The sequence below is a fragment of the Suncus etruscus genome, chromosome 3 (assembly GCF_024139225.1).
Source record: "Suncus etruscus isolate mSunEtr1 chromosome 3, mSunEtr1.pri.cur, whole genome shotgun sequence".
In the NCBI taxonomy this organism is placed as follows: domain Eukaryota; kingdom Metazoa; phylum Chordata; class Mammalia; order Eulipotyphla; family Soricidae; genus Suncus; species Suncus etruscus.
In genome coordinates this window covers 129,675,977-129,690,679 of record NC_064850.1, presented here as the reverse complement: position 1 = coordinate 129,690,679, position 14,703 = coordinate 129,675,977, and the positions used below count along the sequence as shown (strand labels likewise).

The 14,703-nt window shown below is 36.3% G+C and overlaps 1 protein-coding gene across 6 annotated transcripts in view; it reads left to right on the top strand.

Annotated features, from left to right (window-relative positions):
* The window catches only part of DLGAP1 (DLG associated protein 1), an 882,390-nt gene that overhangs the window by 674,826 nt on the left and 192,861 nt on the right, over positions 1 to 14,703 (top strand). For all 6 annotated transcript variants that reach the window (XM_049770001.1, XM_049770002.1, XM_049770006.1 and 3 more), the window contains one exon: positions 9,885 to 10,062. In XM_049770001.1, coding sequence (XP_049625958.1) covers positions 9,885 to 10,062 — 178 coding nt within the window. The remainder of the gene's footprint in view (positions 1 to 9,884; positions 10,063 to 14,703) is intronic.

The following is a 14,703-nucleotide window of genomic DNA, read 5'->3' as shown; positions in this document are numbered from 1 at the left end:
CAATAATTTTGAGGGGTTAGTCCTGGCTCTGCACTCAGGAATTACTAATTGAGGTATTCTGGGGACCATATGGAATGTCAGGAATCAATCCTGGGTTGACCCCATGCAAAGCAAATGCCTTATCTGCTGTGCTATTGCTCTGGCCTCATCTTATTTTATGTCCCACAAATGAGTGTTTCATTATATATATATGTATGTATGTATGTATAGATACATACATACATATATATCCCTTTCCCTGTTATTCATTTCACTCAGCATAATACTCTCCATACCCATCCGTGTATAATCAAATTTCATTAATTCATTCTCCCTAATAGCTGCATAGTAATCCATTGTATAGATATACCATTGTTTTTTTTTTATCCACTCACCTGTTCTTGGGCACTGGATCATTTCCATATTCTTTTTATTGTGAATAGTGCTGCAGTGAACATAAAAGTGCAGAGAACTATTTTGAATTGCATTTTTTGGACACATAGGTATATTCCTAGCAGTGATATTTCTGTGTCATATGGAAGCTCAATTGCTAGGTTTTTGAGGAATATTCATGTTGTAGCCATCATTCTCAGTGGCAGTAAGAAAGTCCCTTTATCCAGCCCCATTCAAACCAGCACTGGTTGTCATTGTTATTTGTCATGTGTGCCAGCCTCTGCAGTGTTAAATACCTCATGGTTGTATTGATTTGCATCTCCCTAATGATTAACTATGTGGGGTATTTTTTCATGTGTCTTTTAGCAAGCGATAGTGCTTCTTTAGGAAGTTTCTGTTCATTTTGTCTTCCCTCTTTGGATGGAATTAGATTTTTTTTTGTTAATCTCTATCAGTGTCATATATCTTAGATATGATCAGACCAGTATTGGGAGAATATTTTTCCCATTCTGTGGAAGTCTTTGTATCCTAGTCACCATTTCCTTTGAGATATAGAAGCTTCTTAGCTTAATATGGTCCCATTTGTTTGTCTTTGCTTCCACTTGTGTGATCACTTGTGTGATTCATCCCAGAAGAGGCCTTTAACTTTAATATCATGGAGTGTTCTGCCTACATTTTTCTCTATGTACCTATGGTTTTTGGTCTGATATCAAGGTCTTTAACACATTTTGAGTTGATTTTTGTGCATGGTATTAAAGGCAAGTCTGAGTTCACTTTTATGTATATAGCTGACCAACACTACTTGTTGAACACTCTTCTTTTTGCACTTTATATTTTCCCTCTTATCAAAGATTAATTGATCATAAACCTAAGGGTTTCAGTATATTCAAGATATTCAAAGATATTGATCTGAGACTCTATTTTTATCCCAATGTCATGATGTTTTAATGACTACTACTCTATAATATAGTTTGAAGTTGAGGAAAGTGATGTTTTTAACAAGGATTTCTTTAGTTATTTGTGGAGGCTTATTGTTCCATATTAATTTTAGGGTTGCTTGATTAATTTCTTGAAAAATGGGTATTCTTGTATGGATTGCATTAAATCTGTACAAGTCTCTGGGAGTTATTGCCATTTTAATTATGTTAATACTCCCAATCCATGAGTAGGGTATATGTTTGCATTTTCTTGTGTCCTCTTTTATTTCTTAAATCAGTGTTTCATAGTTTTCTTTATATAGGTGTTTTACCTCTTTGTTAAGTCAACTCCAAGAAACTTGATTTTCTGAGGCACAATTGTGAATGAGATTGTTTTTCAATATTTTATTCTCTCTTTTGTTATTGTATAGAGACTAGCTATGGATTTTTACATATTAATTTTGTAGTCTGCCACTTTATTATTCAAACTACTATTTCTAGAAGCTTTTTGGAGAGTCTTTAGGATTTTCTAAATATAGTAGCATATTATCTGCAAACAGTGAGAACTTGATTACTTCCTTTACTATCTCAATTCCCTTAATATCTTTTTCTTAGCAAATTGCTATGGCAACTATTTTTAGTACTATGTTAAATAAAAGTGTTAATAATGGACAACAATATCTTATGCCAGATCTTAGAGGAAAGACTTTTACTTTTCCTCATTGAGTATAATAGTGACTATGTTGCATCTGCTCCTAAAAATATCTTATTTTCATCATTTGTATTATACAACTATAGGTTTGTTATTTGTAGACTTTACTGTGTTTCTATATGTTCTTTCTCTCCTTATTTTGTTGAGAGCTTTTGTCATTAATGGATGTTGCCTCCTGAAACGGTTGATTTTAATAGTTTTGACAGGCTTTTTGCAATTATTCTGTACAGAATTTGATTCTTCAAATATATTCCCTTTGTCTTTCAGGGAAGTCATTGCTCTTATGTAAATTTTCATGTTATTTTAGCTTAAAAGTCTTTCCTAAAAAGTCTTTATGATGAAAAGAATTGAAATCATATGCTAATAACAAAATTTTTCAAGTCCCAAAACCAAAAAATAACCCTAAACTTTGCATGAATACCAGCATAATCCATGTTAGTGAATAAAGTGGAAGCAAACCAAATGTTCATCAACTAATGTGCAGACAATTTGGTACCTATGCATATGATATAATACTATTATTCACTAGTGAAAAGTAAGAAAATACTTATATATGCTACAACATGAATGTCCTTGAAAATAACATGAACATCCTTAAAAATATCAATGAAAAAAGGCAATGCAAAATTCCATAGAGTAGTATCAAAGAATAAAATTACACAAAATACCAGTAGAAAAAAAATATAAATAAATTAGGTTTATAATTTCTTGGTGGTAGGTAAGAATAAAAAATGGTTACTGATGGATACAAAAATTTGTTGTGAACCACCATGACAATGTTAATGAGTGAGAGGAGAATGCCGGTCTCGAAAACAGGCAGGGAGTGTGGGAGGAGAGAGATGGGGGCATTGGTGGTGAGAATGTTGCACTGGTGGGGGGGGGTGTTCTTTTTGTGACTGAAATCCAACTACAGTCATGTTTGTAATCACGGTATTTAAATAAAGAAAATTTTTAAAAAAGACTTTGTTGTGGTCAAGAAGAATAATAAAAATGACTTTGTGGTCAGGAAGAATAATAAAAATGACTTAAAATTAGGGGTCAGGGCCGAAGCAGTAGCATAAGTGGTAAGGTGTCTTGCTTGCACTAGCCTAGGACAGACCAAGATTCAATCCCCCAGCATCCCAAAAGGTCCCCCAAGCCAGGAGCGATTTCTGAGTGCATGGCCAGGAGTAACCCCTGAGCATCACCAGGTGTGGCCCAAAACAAACAAAACAAAAAAGGCTAAAATTAAATAAAGTTTATGGCTTCATAATTTTGTGACTGTGTCACTATACCCCTAGAATGTTTTAAGTGGGTAAATTTGTAGTGAATTACATCACAATATATTTTTAAAGTTCTTCATAAGATCTTTAAATGTAAATTTTAAAAAGAATCTTGAAATTTTGAAAATTGTTTCTAGTCTGAGAAATTATCAGTGGAGTTACACTCTATGTTTATATCTTTCTTTTATCTATTTTATAATAAGTGATATGATTCATTTGCAATTTCTGGATAAAGAAAGCCCACAGTTTAGAGTTATATGTTGTTACTCATCATATAAAATGTAAGTGCCAATCCAGGAAGATAGATCAAAGGACTGGAAAACATGGTCTATATGCAAGAGGCCCAGGCTGAATACCCATCACCACATGTTCCTCCAAAAAATCAAGTGGGGTGTAATCACTGAGCGCTTTCTTATGTGGCTCAGATATTTTTAAGTAAGTGCCAATTCAAGAGAGTAAATGTATACATATTATCCCTTTTCAGAATTCAAAAATATGAGAGCACAAGCATGAAACCGAAAACTACATCAAGAGTATCTAATAGGAAAGTCTGAAAGCACTAAGGAAAGCAGGTGGAGAAGTTATTAGCCAGGCAGAACAAAAAAGTCCTTCTAAAGAAAATTAACTTAGTGACCAAAACAGAAACTCCAGTACTTAGTGAAATTAAGTTGAAGTAAGTTACTGCTGAGTTGAAGTAAGTTTTGTGAGTAAAGGTTGAGGAAATAGTGTATTAAAAAAAAAAACATATTGCAACAATAAAGCATAAGGATATATGTATGATAGGTATGAGGAAGAAAAGAGATGTTGGAAAGATAGGCACAGAATTTAGACTGCTTTCAATAGATTCTCAGAAGGATTTAAGCAATTCTAATTTCTAGCAGAAGAAAGTTGTTTTCAAGTACAAGACTAGCAACAGGAAGCTTGGTTTAGGAGATTCAAGATGAAGCTTGAACTAATAAAAGTACCAGAGCAAGGGGCCAGAGTGGTGACGCTAGAGGTAAGGCATCTGCCCTGCAAGCACTAGCCTACCACTGACCGCGGTTCGATCCCCCAAAGTCCCATGTGATCCCCCCCAAGCCTGGGGCGATTTCTGTGCATATAGCTTGGAGTAACCCCTGAGCGTCAACAGGTATGGCCCAGAAACAAAACAAACAAAACAAAAAGTACTAGAGCAAGTAATGTTGACGAAATGATTGAGAAAATGTTGAGGAAAGCATTTATTTAAATGTATACAGAAAGTAAAACAAAAAATTTGATGAGCAAACAGATTTACATAGTTAGAAAAATAAGAATAAATGCCTAGATTTCCAGCTGCTAAATTTCAGTGCCATTCATTTCAATGAAAACTCAGGAAGGGGATCAAGTTTGAAGGGGGTGTTCATTTGGGGACTGTGATGAGTTTTTTATAATTGGAACAGCACCCAAATCAAAATGTACAGTGATCAGTTAAGAATACTCTTGAGGGCCGGAGAGATAGCATGGGAGGTAAGGCGTTTGCCTTTCATGCAGGAGGTCATCGGTTCGAATCCCGGCGTCCCATATGGTCCCCCGTGCCTGCCAGGAACAATTTCTGAGCCTGGAGCCAGGAATAATCCCTGAGCACTGCCGGGTGTGACCCAAAAACCACCAAAAAAAAAAAAAAAAGAATACTCTTGAAGCCAGAGAGATAGCTCAAAGGACAGAGCACATGCTTTGTATGTAGAAAGCCTGAGTTCTATCTCTGACACTATTGGGAACAATTCCTAAAACAGCCAGTAGTAGCCCCTGAGCACCACTGTGATGTGCTCACAAACTTATTTTTTGTTTTGAGGGAGACTCTCAGCCAATTCTCAGAAATCCAGGGATCATTCTTCATGATCCTTTGCAAGCAGTTGGCTTTCAGTTCTGAAGCTTAAAGACATAATGCTGCAGGAACCCTATGGTGTGTTGCTCATGGGAGACTGTGAGGTGCCAGGATTGAATATTGGATGAGCACATACAAGGCAAGCATCCAAACCCTGTACTATCTCCCTGGACCCAATCAGTGTATTTTTTAAAGTTTAAGTGAGAATAAGGGTCATGAAAAGATTTATAAATTGAAATCTAAAATTGGTTATAAAAAACAGGATTAAATGATTGCACAAGGAAATATATATAATATAATGAAAAAAAATGATTTGGATTTGGTTATGGGGTGTAACTCAATGGTAAGGCACATACTTCACATGTCGAAGTGTCTAGCACCACATACATATATATACACACACACACACACACACACACACACACACACAGAATATATGATGTTTTGGTTGACAAACGTATTTAAAGAAAATATAAGATTCTCAACAAGATCTTCCAAAAAATAGAAAGTGGGAAAATAATAGTATATATAAAATCAGGAAATGGCAAAAATTACATCTAGGTTACATTGATCACCACTTACTCTTTTGTAAACATGGAATTTTTATAAATTGATATTAATGATAGTAAAGTGTTTTTATAAATGGCAATAAAATCCAGGTATTATTATTTTAATATAATTTTTATTCTGACCATAATGGCTTACATATTGTTGACAATAATATTTTAGGTACATATTTACATAAAATCAGGGGGGATTCCCATCACCGATTTGTCTTTCCTACACCTACCTTTTCATCCTACCTCCCATATCCTCCTCCCTCATCCCCGGGGCTGCAAGAATATGTGGTCCCCTCTGTACCTAAAAATCCAGGTATTGTTATAAAATATAATTTATAAAACACTTATCAAAATGAATAACTTTATTGAAAGTTATACTTAATAAGGTTGATAAAGGCATTATACCTGCAGTTTGCTGAGGTGAACACCATTCATTTTATCAGAGCAAACTGAACAATAAAACATCCTGCATTTAATTTCCCAAAACTAGTAACTGAAGAGAGTCACCCTTTCTACTAATATCTACACTGAGGCCAAGGAACAGGCTTTCAATTCAAGCCATAAGCGATTGTGAAGTGATGATTAAATGTCATAACAGAGACCAAACTATTTATCTTTTTCAAAATAGCCATAAATAAGCACCCAAGGCCAAAAAAGAAAGTCCTATGGAATTATCTTCCTTTTCGATACTTGTATAAATCAGTCGAGACAACTGGATAAGAACAAAAGAATTTTTTTAAAGAAGAAATATCAGAAGAAATTTTATCATTCAATTCATGGAGCTCTATAGCATTATCTCTTTTGGAAGAATTTCATCTAAAGTAGTAGAAGTTTTTTTGGGTTTGGTTTTGTTTTGGTTTTTGAAATAGTGTTTTTTAGCTTTGTTGTGATATAATGAAATTGTCTATATTGAAAGTGTACGAGGACCAGAGCGATAGCGCAGAGGTAGAACGTTTGCCTTGCACATGGCTGATCCAGGACGGACCTCAGTTTGATCCCCGGCGTATGGTCCCCCGAGCCAGGAGCGATTTCAGAGCGCATAGCCAGGAGTAACCCCCTGAGTCTCACTGGATGTGGTCTAAAATAAAAGCCAAAGAAAAGTGTACAATATGAGTTCACGTACATTTTGTGTAATTATTACCATAGCTGATCTAATTAGCAACCACTTACCTTTGTGTATGCACGGTGGTATGAAAATACTTAAAGTTTACTCTCACAAATCTTGTCCTGGGTATGTGACTCAGTGCTAGAGTACATACTTTTTTTTTTATGTGTGGGGGCTTGCGTTCAATTCCCAGCACCCTAAGACAAATAAATACTCATCCAACAAATTAGCAATATACACTATAGAATTATTAACTATAGTCATCATATTGTATTTCAGGGCACCCAAGTTTATTAATCTCATGAAAATAGGCTACTACAAAGATAATCATTTTCTCTTTTGGAACATTATTTTAAAACTTGTGATAAGTATTATTACATTTGTCTCTGCTTTTTGATAATTAGCTAGTAATAGATGGGATAAAGGTTATTTGTATGTCCATCCCCAGCTGCCTCAAAATAATCTGTTTAATGTACAATAAATGACATAATTAGAGAAGACATCTAGATCAAAATACCATAAAAGATTAATTTTTTTTGTGTGGTTTTTGGGTTACACCCGGCAGTGATCAGGGGTTATTTCTGGCTCCAGGCTCAGAAATTGCTCCTGGCAGGCACAGGGGACCATATGGGGCGCCGGGATTAGAACTGATGACCTCCTGCACGAAAGGCAAACGCCTTACCTCCATGCTATCTCTCCGGCCCCCATAAAAGAGTAATTTAACGCAAGTAAAGAGAAAAATTAGAAAAGATGGCTTATATAAAAATATCAACTTTCAGGGCCGGTGAGGTGGCGCTAGAGGTAAGGTATCTGCCTTGCAAGCACTAGCCAAGGAAGGACTGCGGTTCAATCCCTCGCATCCCATATGGTAACCCCAACCCAGGGGCAATTTCTGAGCGCTTAGCTAGGAGTAACCCCTGAGCATCAAATGGGTGTGTCCAAAAAAAAAACAAAACAATTATATCAACTTTGAAAAATAATCTCACATGAGAGCTAATGTTTCTGAATGTTCACAGTCCCACAATTATTTTGTATTTCTTTTGTGAATGTTTTGCATCAGGAATTTTATACACATGTATGTGTATATGTATATAATTTATGGGCTATGGATTCTGTTTTCTAAGTGAACAAGATAAAAGAGTTTACTTATTTGTGAGATAATAGTAAAGTATAGGAGGAGTTAATCAGAAATAACTCACCAAAGTAGAGCTATTCAACTCTTTCTAAAAGATTTCTTTTACTTTAAAATTTGGGGGATTATACCTTTTTTCATAGCAAATGACCATAGTGAATGATTGTTGCAATGATGCCTCATTTTCCCATTTCAGCCAGCAGACACTCATTTTTCAAAACACTGGACTTTTGTTGCTTCTTTTGAATAACATCATTTATGAAACTGCCATCTCCATAGCTATCCCAATAACCATTTGGAACAGCATCATCACTTATATTGACAAGATTATTGTCCTGGTTCGGGTTGCAAAATGGCCAAAGAAACATATTTGTCATCTAATTCAAGATCTAAGGGGAAGTGAACTTTAGGTTAGAAATGATTCTAAAGATATTTTTCCCTAAAAGAAAGGTCACAGGGAAACTAGATTCTTCAGTTTTGTTTTGGTTTTTTTTTTTTTTTTGTTTTTTTTTGGTTAAGAATTTTGACTTGCGGGCCTGGATATATAGCTTGGAGGTAAGGCGTTTGCCTTTTATGCAGGAGGTCATCGGTTTGAATCCCATCCCATATGGTCCCCCAGGCCTGCCAGGAGCAATTTCTGAGCCTGGAGCCAGGAATAACCCCTGAGTACTGCCAGGTGTGACCCAAAAATCACCAAAAAAAAAAAAAAAAAAAAAAGAATTTTGACTTGCGCATTTATGTGTGAATCCATTTTGAATCTCCATAGTAGCGGATGACACATGGAAAGTACTTTCTTGACCTGGCAGAAATATTATCTTTGGCAGATACTCGAAGAATTCCATAGAGAATATTTCTAAACAAATCAGTTTCTCTTTCGTTGGAGTAAAATGTGTGAGGTTTACTTTAGTGTTAAATTCTAGATTGATTTTAATGTGGTTCATTCTTCACTGCATGCAATTATAAAGAGTGATTACTAATTCAATTCCCAGGTCTTAATATTATTATGTCTATGTTTTTAACTATTATATAAAAGCAATTCCATCTAACTTTAAGGATAAATACAATCTTATACATTAAGAAAATATATAAAACAAACAGAATATCTCTGTCATCTGGGAATGTAGGAATGATGTCTCATTCACAAATCATATCTCATTTTTATATAAACACTTATTTTATTATTAGTGAGATTGGCATCTTTCCATATGATTGGTGGCATAATTTTATTTTCCTGTATCTTTATAGTTTATATATCTTATGTTTTTATAATTATATTTTTGTAGTTTCTCCCATTTTGATTGACTTGATTACATTCTTATTTTTTGTTATTTATACATATTATTTAATAACTTATTATTATTAATCATTTATAACATATTATTTTGGAAGGAAGAAAGGAGATGCCCTTCTTATCACTGAAGAAATTACAAAGGTTTTAGAGGGTTCTAGAAACCTGGGACAGGAATCCATATGTATTTGTTTATATTGCAGATTCAATGAGGACATTTCTATAAGGTGAGACTCAGGACAATTTGATAATAAATGGCTTACTGACATAATATCTTCACACTATACAATTGGCCCAATCTTACATATATTTTTATTGTAGCTGAGATATCATGTATTAATATTTATATGTTTGGAATGCAAATATATTTTGCACCTCAACAAAGTGCCAAAGACTCCACCAATGTCCTCATGTCACTTCTAAACTACCTCCTTATCATTGCCTAACCCCCCCATCCTACTGCTAGATATTCAAGAGTTTTTATGATAGGATAGTTTCTATACCACATATTACTAAGCTCATCCAGTTTTTGCAATTTTATTAATTTGATATATACAGAAATGTGTGACCATCAAGGGGATTTCTCTGTTAGGAAAATTTAAACACTAATAAAGGTCTCTCTTTGAAAAGTGGAGATATTGGCATTGCCTCTAGAATATGGCTCAGTATGCCCTTTACATTGTTCTTCTCCAGGATTTCCAATGAACATTCCCCCAAACTCCAGATCCGGAGTCACAGTTACCTGAGGGCAGTCAGTGAAGTCTCCATCAACCGAAGCCTGGACAGTCTTGATCCTGCAGGCCTGCTTACATCACCAAAGTTCCGCTCCAGGAATGAAAGCTACATGAGAGCCATGAGCACCATCAGCCAGGTGAGCACCAAAGCCAAGGGATGACAATGCAAGGGTTAGTGAAAACCGAGAGGACAAAGAGATGAGGATGGTATTCTTAGAGCAAACACTAATGGGTCAGGCATAGTATAACTAGCAAGATAGTGGGACACTACAGATAGATGAAATATGCAGGGAAAGTCCTAGAAAATGTATTAGCAGTCAGTCACTAAGAAACTGACTGATAATAATCCTTTATAAAATCAGACCTGAGTCTTCTTTGCAAGAGGGAATAAAAGAACAAATACCATATTTTCTAGCAAATAAGATGAGTGGGTGTATAAAACGACTCTTTACTTTCCTGTCAAAATATAGGGTTTGGACTATATTTGCCGTATAAGACTACCTCTCTTTTAATGCACACCAAATGGAAATTAACACACGTAAGAGAAAAAGAGTAGAACCCTCAAAGGTTAACAGCATCTGTTTAATAAAGCTAGACTTTGGAGTGTCAACAATCATTTTACATTTGTCATTTGTAGTGAGTGACTGTGGTTTTTTAATTGTGATCTACATTGAAAGCAGGAAGAGGGGGCTTCTCTGAGAACAGCTGGTGGGGTGCAGTGATTAATAGGACAGCTAGAGGGAGACAGAGTGCCTCCTCTGTGTCCCATAAAAACTGAACAGAGGACTGAGCACTGGAAAGCTGCATACCTGGCGGCTGGATGAGATGTGGCACTCGGTAACTCAGTTCCTCTGTGTGCCCTGAAGATGAATCAGGACAAGCAGAGGACTGAGCATCGGAAAGCCACATACCAGTGATGAGACCTGGCGGCTGGATGGGATGCAGCACTGAGTAACTCAATTCCTCTGTGTGCCCTGAAAGATGAATCAGGACAAGCAGAGGGTGAGTGATGACACCTGGCAGCTTGATGGGATGTGGCGGTAAGAGTTGGATCACTCGTCCCTAAAGCTAGAGTAAGTTTCAGCATGCCGTATACTGGTGTATAAGATGACCCCCCAACTTTTAAGAAGTTTTCATGGGTTAAAAACTCATCCTATACACAGGAAAATACAGTAGGTTATTGGGAAGTAAATAAATCAGGAACATAAATCTCCAGCACATGGTGGTTTTACGAGAGGTAATAATATTCTCAAAAACCATATCTGGTGATCAACATATAATGAGTGAGTGAGTGGGAGAAAAGAAGTAAGGACTGGAGCTGACATAGGAATGTGTTTTTCTGGGGCATGAGGGCATATAGGCACATCAGTGGTAGGGTGAGCAGTGACTTTGTACATCAATATCAGAAACATTAATACTATTATAACTCTAAACTATAATTTCATAAATAATCATTAAAATTAAAAAGTGACTAAGCTTAGCTGTAAAATTGTCTAAATAGAATAAAGGAGACAAAACCAAGACAGTGACTATCGGGGCCGAAGTGGTGGCATGGTGGTATTGCGTTTGCTTTGCATGAGGCTAACCTAGGAGACGGACACGTTTCAATCCCCCAGCATCCCATATGGTCCCCCAGGCCAGGAGCAATTTCTGAGTGCATAGTCAGGAGTAATCCCTGAAAGTTACCAGATGTGGGCCAAAAAACAAGCAAACAAAAATAAGACAGTAACTATTTGTAAAAATAAGCGGTTTATGAAGACAGAGACAGAGTCAGAGAAATAGGATACAACCTGTTTACCTCAACTCATTCCTAGGTGAATATTAGGTCTTGTTAATGTGACAGAAGATCGCAACCAAGAATCACTTTATCAGTCATAACGATGACTAGTGCTGCATCCAAAGTGTTATTTGACTAATTAATAATAGTTAATCTTAGTGTATCCCAGGGAACATCTCAAAGCATGTGAGTACATGCGAAAGGGTTAGGCTACCCACAAAGGATTGTTGAAGCCTTTTGAAGGCCATGGTTTTGTGTTTTCCTCTCTCTGAGCATCTATGTAAAAGAAGTATAGGAACCAGAGGGAGGAACACTGATTTGTGTAAACACTGAAAAATAAGTTCTAAGGGAAAACAAACAATCATGAACAATATTTAAAACAAAATGAAATGACAAAATAATTTTATAAACAGATGGCAACAAACTGGCAATAGCCATAAGCCTGCACATCTGTGTAGGAGAATAAAAAATATATAAAGACTCTTCTAATGTACATAACAATACAAGACAAGCAGCAAGTATTCTGTGAAAAGTTCCTTGGGCTCTATGAGTATAACATATGAAACTAAATTGCAAGAAAATTCAGGGAGTTTACAGATGGATAATCTCAGTGGTGATTAGAGGGTAGTGGAATGGGATATAGAATTGGGAATAAAAGGCCTGGAGAGATAGCACAGAGGCGTTTGCCTTGCAAGCAGCTGATGCAAGACCAAAGGTGGTTGGTTCAAATCCCGGTGTCCCATATGGTCCCCCGTGCCTGCCAGGAGCTATTTCTGAGCAGACAGCCAGGAGTAACACCTGAGCAACACCGGGTGTGGCCCAAAACCCAAAAAAAAAAAAAAAAAAAGAATTGGTAATAAAGTGAGCTCAGTTGTTTGGTAGTGGATATAAACAACTAGACTTTTGGTAGAGATGGTAATGTAGCATGTTAGTGGAGCCTAGGGTTCCCAAATGAGGATCTGGTGAGATGCAGGCCAGGAAGCAAACATTGACACAGGAAATAATCCACAGAGTGAAGAGGTACAAGAAGTGAAGAGGTACAGAAAATCTAGCACTCAAGCAAGGAATTCAACCACCCAAGCTTTCTGCTCCTAAGAAGGGAATAATTCAATATCCCATCACCAGATCACACCCTAGGTGTAGTACAAACATTGAATAGGGTAGGACCAGTAAACCAACATCTCCCCCTAATTGACTTTATAGAAAAACAAAATAATTCACATGATTCTAAGATCATGGCAAATGTCTCTAAAGATAAAGGTTGGCAATATTTTGCATAGGCACAGAAAAAGTTGGGAAAACATTTAAAAAAACTTTTTGGCCTAAAAACGGTATTTCTACCCATGAAGCATACTGCCTTAGTGTCATCTGCATGTTCCAGGTACAGTAATTTGTCTAACCTCATAGTCTTTCTTCAAGGATGCAGAAAAGGTTCTTCTCAAACACAGTTTGAGCCGTAAGGTGGCCTTGAGCCTCCTGTCCTCTGTAGGAGTGTCCTCTTAGAAGGGTGTCTGTCCCATCCCTCTTCAGGGTTGGGAGAGACTCCGTTTACCAGAACTTTTTTATATATTGAGAGGAGAGACCAGATTGTGGCCAGTTGGTGCAGATCCAGGGTCGATTCCTAGTGTAGGTACAGAGAACCGTGCTTGTCCCAAGGTTCAGGGGTAAACAGCTGGTGTTCAAATCAAGTCACCAAGGCAAATATTCAGAGCGGAAGGCCCCCTGTAGTAAGAAATTTGAGTCTTCATTCCTAAAGGATAATAACTCCTCTTAGTTTCTAATGTTTTCCAATTTTAATGCACCTATGCAAAAGAAACAGTGCCAGAGGATACTATTGCGGCCTACGGGGAAGAGAGCCTCTAGAAAGATTCCACCCATTTTTGGAGTATTAGACTTTTACCCCCAGTTTATTACTTTTCTCTTCTTCAAACAAAACCACGCAACTTGAACTAGCTATTCCTGCCTCCCAATTAGAGGGGGAAATAAGGGAGGCACCAAGACCAAACAGGTGCAAGACTACTATGTAGTAGGATAGGTACATAGGGGACCACATATTCTAGCAGCCCTGGGGGTGAGGGAAGAGGATATGGGAAGTAGGACAAAAACGGAGGTGTAGGGAGGACAATTTGGTGATGGGAATCCCCCCTGATTTTATGTAAATATTTACCTAAAATATTATTGTCAACAATATGTAAGCCACTATGATCAAAATAAAAATTATATTTAAAAAAAACCTAAAAAACCAAATATAAATAAATAAACAAAAAAAAACTATCCTGGTTTTATCAAAAGCACAAAGACTTCATGGGAACTATCTCTACTCTTTTCTAAGAATTTCTACTAGCATATCTAAATAAAAAGGGAAAGCATAATACACCATAGATCATAAACATGTTAAAGAGATACACTTTAGAAGTGTACAAAGAGATTATATATACATATATGTATGTATATATACATATATATGTATATATCCCTAAGTATTGTCAGATGTATAAGACAAAGATATGGAAAAAGCTGATTCTTTTGAAAATGATGTATACATTTTAAATTTTGGTGCTATTACAACCAACTTTTACTGTGCCTTTGCAAAATAACAACTTTTGTAAATTCTGATGTGAGGTTCCTGCCTCTTGCAGTGAAAATAGAACACAGTTTATGTACCCCACAATATTTTGAATAAAAAGGGGCAGTTGTGGGGTTAACCTTATTTTACGCAAAACAAAGATCATCCCTGCTTTCTTTGTATGTTTGTTTACAACTTGGATTTACCCCAAAACAGAGATTGTCTTGCTTATAAATCTGGGTAGGTTTATTGCCCACCCAGGGATGGTCCCTGTATTCAATAAAAATGGCAAAAACTGACTCTAATAGAAAAACTTCATGCATCATGTGCAGAATAACAGAAGGCAAAGACAAAATATTGAAAGCAACAAGATCAAAAAAGAAATTTTCAAACAAAGGAAGATCCTTTAGATTCACAGATCTACCAAATTAAACT